The sequence below is a fragment of the Chinchilla lanigera genome, unplaced genomic scaffold (assembly GCF_000276665.1).
Source record: "Chinchilla lanigera isolate Chin_1 unplaced genomic scaffold, ChiLan1.0 scaffold00166, whole genome shotgun sequence".
Classification (NCBI taxonomy): Eukaryota; Metazoa; Chordata; class Mammalia; order Rodentia; family Chinchillidae; genus Chinchilla; species Chinchilla lanigera.
This window is the reverse complement of record NW_004955567.1, coordinates 510,522-517,783: the sequence shown is the minus strand read 5'-3', so window position 1 is coordinate 517,783 and position 7,262 is coordinate 510,522. Positions and strand designations below refer to the sequence as shown.

General features: G+C 65.3%; 1 protein-coding gene across 1 annotated transcript in view; it reads right to left on the bottom strand.

The window, feature by feature from the left end:
* Znf787 (zinc finger protein 787) overlaps positions 1-6,005 on the bottom strand; it is a 26,104-nt gene extending 20,099 nt beyond the window's left edge. Inside the window, exons 1-2 of the mRNA XM_013509224.1 lie at positions 5,786-6,005; positions 2,025-2,116 (exon numbers count right to left, since the gene is read on the bottom strand). Coding sequence (XP_013364678.1) covers positions 2,025-2,103 — 79 coding nt within the window. The 5' untranslated portion in view covers positions 2,104-2,116; positions 5,786-6,005. The remainder of the gene's footprint in view (positions 1-2,024; positions 2,117-5,785) is intronic.
* Positions 6,006-7,262: the final 1,257 nt, after the last annotated feature.

Below are 7,262 nucleotides of genomic sequence, written 5' to 3'. Positions count from 1 at the left end.
CCCGGCCTGCCCGCCCCTCCCGCGCTGTCAGGCTGCCGCGGAGCCCTGGGCCCCCTGTTCCCGTCTGCGTGCTGTCAGCAGCGCACCACCTTTGGTCAACAGGGGCACCAAAGAAGTCCGACACCACGTCCTCCCATCTTCTGCTTGGGGGTACTGGGGCTTGAGCCTGGGCCTCCACACTGAACCACACCCCAACCCTTTTCGTTTTGAGACAGTTGCTAAGCTGCCCTGGCTGGGCTCAAACGTGCAACCCTCCTGCCTCAGCCTCTCACGGTGCTGGAATGACAGGTGTGAACCTCCTTGCCCAGCCCGACTGCTGTCAAGATGCTCGGAGGGAGTCTTCTCTGAACAGCGGAGTGGCCGCAGAGCTTCAGTTCCAGGACCCTCCACCCGGCTCTTCTCCAGTTTCTCCTTCAGGACTCGCCTCATGGTGGGCGTGGCCTTCTTCGGCCCACCCCCAGCATTCCTTCCTGTTTCCCGGTGCCGGTTTCCTCTTCCTGTGACAACCACCTTCCTCTCATGTGTCCACCCATCCCTCCCGCCCGGGCTGTGCCGTCCGGCGAGCTGACCCTCCCCTGGCTCGTCCTGCGCCTCGCCGGCCTCTCTGGGTGTTGTTTCCCGTTTCTTGCCGGTCGCCCCTTGGGCCCTCACCTGGTATTTCTGTTGCTGGTTCCATGGGAAAGCTTCTCACACTTCCGGGGCAGGGAGCAGCAAAGCTCTGCACTCCCGCCCCACCCCGTCTCCACCAGGACCTTCACCCTGCCAATCCCCGGGGGAGGACGGACCGGCACACCCCTGCCGGCCCTTCTCCAGCCCTGGAGCCCACAGGGTGCTGTCAGTGATTCGGGGACATGGGTGTCAGGGAGATTGGAGGCCATTCCTCAGCGTGGCAGAGCTCTCTGGGTGACCAGAGGGCCCTGCTGGGTGGAGGAAGGCCACCGTCCCTGCGAGGGTTCCCAGACCCTGGCTGGGGCCGCACCTCAGGCAGACCCAGCCCACTTGTCTCTGTGCATGTCCTGGAGCCTGGACGCGTTCAGCACCACCGCCACGCCCACTGGGCGCCGTGGGCCGCCCGCGGAGACAGGGCACTGCGCTGGGGGGACGCGGGGCAGCCTGCGCACCTCGGCAAGGGCCCAGCAACGGGAGCAGCCCTGGCTCCCTGGAGTCCCCGACGGCCCAGAGGCTGGGGTGACACAGGGCACCCAGAGTCCACGCGGCGACAGCACTGGCCTGGGCAGCCTGGGCGCACGATCCGGACACACTCAAGCTAGACGGCAGTCACAGAACTCCCACGCGTCACAAGCACCAGGGAAACCAGACCTGGAGCTCATCGTGGCGTCTCGTCCTACACTGGAGGCCTGGCCCTGGCCGAGCCTGGATGCAGAGGCAGCAGGCCCACAGCAGCCTGGCACTGGGGCAGGGCGCAGGGCAGGGAGCGCCAGGAGGTCCCCGTGGCCCTCCGTGGGCAGACGCTGTGGCTGTGTCCCTGTGTGGAAGCCCAGCTGACAGGAGCCGCCTCCACCCAGCCGTGGGGCGAGGACAGTGGGCAGGCAGTCACACCAGCTGCGTCCCCAGGCAAGGCCACCGCCCAGGTAACGGCAGCACCCTGCTGCCTCCTCGCGCTGGCCTTCTCGTCCTCGGGCCAGCGCCGCCTCGGGGAAAGGAAGGGGTGTCAAGGCTGGGGTCCCGGCAAGCAGGCTCGGCCCGCAGCCCACAGGTTAGTCTCATCAACCCAAGGGTGCCTTATGGAACACAGCACACCGCGGACACTCAGAGGTCCCAGAAGACGTCACTCCCCTGAAACGTGAGCACAGGTCTCGGGTTCCCGCCATCGTCCACCCCAGTCCCTCCGTGGAGCCCCTGGGTCCCCCGTTCCAAAGCACTGCCATCTAGGGAGAGCATCAGGGCCGCTGCCGCGCTGGGGACAGGACATCAGGCCAGACAGAGGGCCCTGAGCCAGGAGGGTGGGGCCCCAGGAGGGGACACGGAGGCAGTGCCCCTGGGGAGGGCAGTGGCCACCTCACCTGGGTTCTCGTGACTGGCCATCTGCTGGTCCTCAGAGTCCAGCGGCCCCGGAGACCAGGCCTCTTCCCGCAGCTCCATGTCTGGGTCCCTGCTGGAAGACAAGACACAGGACAGGGCTGGGGAGGGCAGCGCTGTGCGGAGCCCACAGCGCAGCTGCCCAAGTACAGAGAGGTAGTGTGGGGTGCCCTGGCACACGAGGGGCACAGCCAGGGCAGGGGCCCAGGGCGAGCGACCCCATAGCGTGCCTCCCCGTCCTTGAGAGTCCCAGCGAGGCCCAGCCCTGGATGGCAGCAGGGAGGCCAGCTGGGACTTGCCCTGCAGAGGCCAGAGCAGGCACCCAGGCCTCTTCACACAGCAGGTAGGGCTCCTGCAAGGCATGGGAGACCACAGACCAGCTCAGCCGGTCCACAGCCTGGGGCCCGCAGCCCCTACCCAGGCGCAGGGCAGAGGCTGGTGCAACCAAGCACCTCTTGCGTTGTGACTCCCGCCTTCTCTGTACCGCAGAGGAGGCCATTTTCCTTCTCCGGCACCGGGGCGAGCCAGGACCTTTGCACTTAGCTACACCCCCAGCCCTTTTCTCTCTATTGTATTTGGTAACAGGGTCTTAGCTAAACTGTTAAACTGTCCAGGCTGGGCTGGAACTTGTGATCCTCCTGCCTCAGCCTGGTGTGTCGCTGGGATCACAGGCGTGCACCACCGCACACAGCTGGGAATGAAACCTACCAGGAGCCGCAGAGGCGGGCTGCCTGCAAAAGGCTCCCGGGAAGGAAACAGGCCAGCAGGCAAAGCCCGGCCACACAAGCCCTGGCCCACCCGCTCAGCCTAGGCCAGACTGCGCCGAGAGCTTGTTCTCCCACGACGGGAGCCACGTCCTGTTCAAGTAAGGCCTTCCACGTTCCTCCTGCTAATGTCTCACGGGGACCGCTCCTCTGGCCGCCCGCACACACAGCCCTCAGACGACACCAGTGAGCGTCCAAGCCAGCACCTCTCCAGGGGACACAGGCAGAGCCACCGAGTGACCCTGGAGTCCCACTGCTGGGCAGAAGCCCAAGAGCGGAAACACGTGCACACAGAAGCCAGCAGACCATTCCAGTACACAGGCAAAGAGCAGCACAAGGCCACCACCTCAGGAGCGTGTGCAGCCACGGTCCGGTCAGGCCTCGGGCGGGAGGCAGACTGGTGGCCGGGGAGGGCGGGTGGGAAGGGAGCAGCCAAACAGGCACAGGCTTCTCAGAGGTGAGGAGAATGTCTGGGACTGGGCGGTGGTGATAGTTACGCAACTTTATGACTGTGTTAAAACCACGGCATGCAGCACCTCAGGAAAGCAAATTTTCAGCTTGCAAATATCTCCAAGGAAAGTAAACTTTTAGAACAGGCACAGGGTCTGATTACAACACCACACACATTTAGAATGCATGAGAAACACAGGCCGAGCCTGCGCCTGGCACTGCTGGGGTCGAGGAGGCAGAGAATGGCCGTCCTTCACGTCCTCCACCAAGGGTGATAACGTTTCTACTGAAACAATAAACTCAGCTCACAGCACAGGGGTTCCCTGGCACGGAGCTGCCCTGGCCTCCTCAGACTTGGCTTCCTGCAGGCTGGGGCAGAGGGCAGCACACAGGCCTGCCTGTCACCCTGGGTGCAGGCCCTGGCACACGGCAGGGTGCGGGGGAGGGCTGGCAGTCCAGGGCTGTCCAACGGCCCACGGCGACAGCCTCCGAGGCCTCCTGGTCCTGCAAGCCACACTGATGGCCCAGCTCCACAAACAGCCAGACTCCCCATGCGCAGGGGAGGCGCATGCGCGCTCCCGGGCTGGGAGAGCAGCCCCAGGAAGCCTGGGGAGGATGGCCCGTCGCCTTGCGACCCCTGCTCTGTCTGTGCCCCAAGGGTTATGCTCGCCTTGACAAGATGGGACAGGCGCCAGGCACTCGCCTCCCGGCCTGGAGCTGGGGCTTGGGTAACAGATCAAGCTCTGCTCCTGCCACAGCCCGGATCACACTCTGCACCAAGGGCCCAGCACAGGCTCTGCGCGGGCCACGTCTCTCTGCACCCGGGGCAAAGCCCTTGTGGCAGACTGGCTGGGCCCCACAGCAGGTGCACCATGACCTCTGGCACCTGCTGCTGGCCAGGGACAGAGCCAGGAGGAACCCACAGAGCTTCGAGAGTCAGAGCAGACGCTGGTGGGGACGAGCCTGGGCTCCAGAGAGGCTGAGAGCGCACACCCCACGCGAGCCTGTACCACGCACTCGCCCTGAGCTGCTGAGCCGCCCGTCCACGCCTGTGTTCCCTGGGCCCACTCCCTGGCTTCCCACACTGCAAGGGGAGGTGTCTGAGGCCCAGGGAGGCCCCACCTGTTCCCGGAGGGCCGGGAAGGGCTGGGTGCCGCAGGCTACAGGGCACCGCAGGGCTGTGCAAGGCGACCTTAGTGCCATCCAATCACCAAGGTGAGTCAAGGCTCCCAGCAGCCCCAGCTGGAGCTGGTCCCGGCCACCCTGCTGACCTCCACCCCACAGAGCGAGGGACACCTCCCGGCCCACCCCAGAGGGGCCCTTGAGCAATCCAATTAGCACTCTCTGACAGGCCTATTAAAACCCTGATGAATTATTGTTATTATTGTTGTTATTAGGTCCGCCCACCCCTCTGGATGCCTGCCCACCAATTATCCCCTTTCTTCTGCTGCCAATCTCCCCTCCACCCCACCCTGCCACCGGGACTGGGTACAGGCTCAGAAGCAGCACCAACCCCTGGGGCTCTGCAGGACTCCCCCGCCTTCTGCCCGCTGCCAGCCTCCAACCACCTGTCACTGACAGACACCCGACCCTTTGCCTCTGGGCCCTGCTGCCGCTCAGCCACGCTTGACACCCCGCAGGGCAGAGCCGAGCACAAGGCCACAGCTCCCTTTCCGGAGGCCAAGGCCAAGCCTGGGGCCACTCCTCCCACACCAGAACCAACCACAGCTCAGTACAAACCACACAGCTCCCGCAGCCCGGTGAGAACGGGGCATGGCTCTGAGCAGCGCTTCTCCCGAGCGCGTGCACAGGGCCGGGAGCACCAGGCAGCCTGCGCTGCAAGGACAGCCTGGGGAGATGCCCCTCCTGGAGACAGCCCGATCCCCGAGACGCACAGCTGGGGAAGGTGACGTGACAGCGCAGCGGGGTGGGGACACCACAGGCCCCGAGTGGAGCTCACGCTGCCACACAGCAACTGGGCTCAGAGGTTCACGGACAACAGTCACGGGAGCCCCAAAGCCGGGACACCAAATGCCCGCCAGCAGGTGGTCTGTCCACAGCGTGTGTCCCTCGGCTAGAGCAAGGTGCAGGGCTCACACGTGCCCCACGTGGGCAGCCTCGAAAACACGCGCTGGGAAACGTCAGGCGCGGAGCCCTGGCGTCAGACCCTGCCTCTAAGAAAGGTCCAGAAAGAAAAGAAACGATCTGCAGAGAGGAAGCCGCAGGCCCCAGGGCGGGCACGGAGGAAGCAAGGGCTCAGCACAGGGCGGCTGCTAAGCTGTCCAAGGGCCCAACTGGACGGGCCTCCCCGCCTCCGCCACCCTTGAGCCCCCATGCGCCTCTCCCGTGCTCTTCCCGTGCCTCCTCCCGAGGTTCTTCTGGGCCCTGGGCCACACCCACACCGAGTCTCACAAGCTGCCGCTCCAGCCTTGGGGAGAGGCTTGAGGGTCTCGGGGACACCCATCTGCCACAGTGACCCAGAGCCGGGCTGGCAGAGCCTGTCCCACACATCCCCTGCACTCTGCTCAGACCTGGCTGGATGCGGCGAGGGCTCTCTGGCTCCCTCACAGGACAGGGCCAGCTTAGACGGATGGGCACGGGAGGTCTCAGCTGCAGCCGCCCCTGCTCCACGAGAATCTTCACCAACGTCACCCAGCTCCTCGGTGCCCTGCCCAGTGCCCGCGGCAGTCTGGTCCCTGAGCGCAGGGACCTTGGCCAGCTGCTGTCCCCGCGCCTGCAGAGCTGACTGCTCCCCTTCTCAAACTCGAGAAGTGGGGAACTGCTGAAACCAAACAAAACCTTCCGGGAGGCCGCAGTGGACTCTGGATGGTTACGGGGCATCGATCGGGATGTTGACAGAGGCGGCTCGGGTGGGGGGCCGCGAGAACGCTCTGTACCTTCCACTCTTCTGAGGCGCCTGAAACTGCTTATAAAAGTAATGTCTCAATCGTAAAAAGCCAGGCAAACAAGACCAACCCACAGACCCTCCCAGACCCAGCCCTGGCCGTGCTCTGGGCGGGCGCCCCCTCCACCTGCCCCTCCCCGTCCAAGCCTCACAGCCCATCCGCAGCAGCCCGCAGGCCCTGGAGCCCGGGCCTCACTAAGCACATAAGCCCTGGCCTGATCCGCTAAGCCACCGGGCCAGGACAGAAGGCAGGGGACAGCCTCTCCAGCATGGTCTGGTCAGAACCCACCACGCCTCAGGGTCAGCCAGGGGACCGGAGGGGCATGTGCTGAGGGGCCAGCAGGGACCCCGATCACGGCAGGTCCCCTGGAGTGACGGCCCCGCCCCCCAGGGCGGACTCGGCAAAGGAGCAGCCAGTGAGCACCAGCACAGACCCTGCTTCAGAGCTGAGGAGGCCAAGGTCCAGCCTGGGGGAGGCCCTTAGCAGTGTCACTCCACTACAGAGCAGGAGCCAGGTCACCCTGCCTGCCTGTCCCTCCCTTCTGTGACTGTCACCCTGGGCAGGAGCTCTGGCATGGGAGAGTCCTGCTGACCCCATGGCACCCACAGGGTCGCCCACACTGCCCAGCATGGAGCCTACGCACAGCAGCCTCAGCGACGAGCAAGTGAGAGGTCAAGGCAGCACAGCAGGAGCCACCAGGGAGGGTCCCAGGCCACCAGGCCCTGAGCACAGGATGGCCTAGTCCGCTCCACCGGGGCAGGCGCCGACTCCCAAGGCTCCCCAGAGAAGTCACCTCCGCCCCTCCCATGGAGCCGAGGTCCCCCAGAGGGAGGACAGTGCACCCCTCGCACAGGGAGCCGAGACCCCAGCCCAAGACTGACTGGCGGCCTTCAGGACAGACCCTGTCCCGACCCAACCGAGACCAAAAGAATCGAGTCAACAGAGCAGGTGGCATTCAGGTCAGGGCACCCTACCCTGCTAGCGTGGGGTGACCACCCCAGTCCTGGGGCCTCTGTGAGCTTAGGGGACTGACCACCCGGCACTGTGCCAGCATGCATCAGAGGCAAGCGGGTCTTGGGGAGCCTGTGAAGCTGAGCACAGG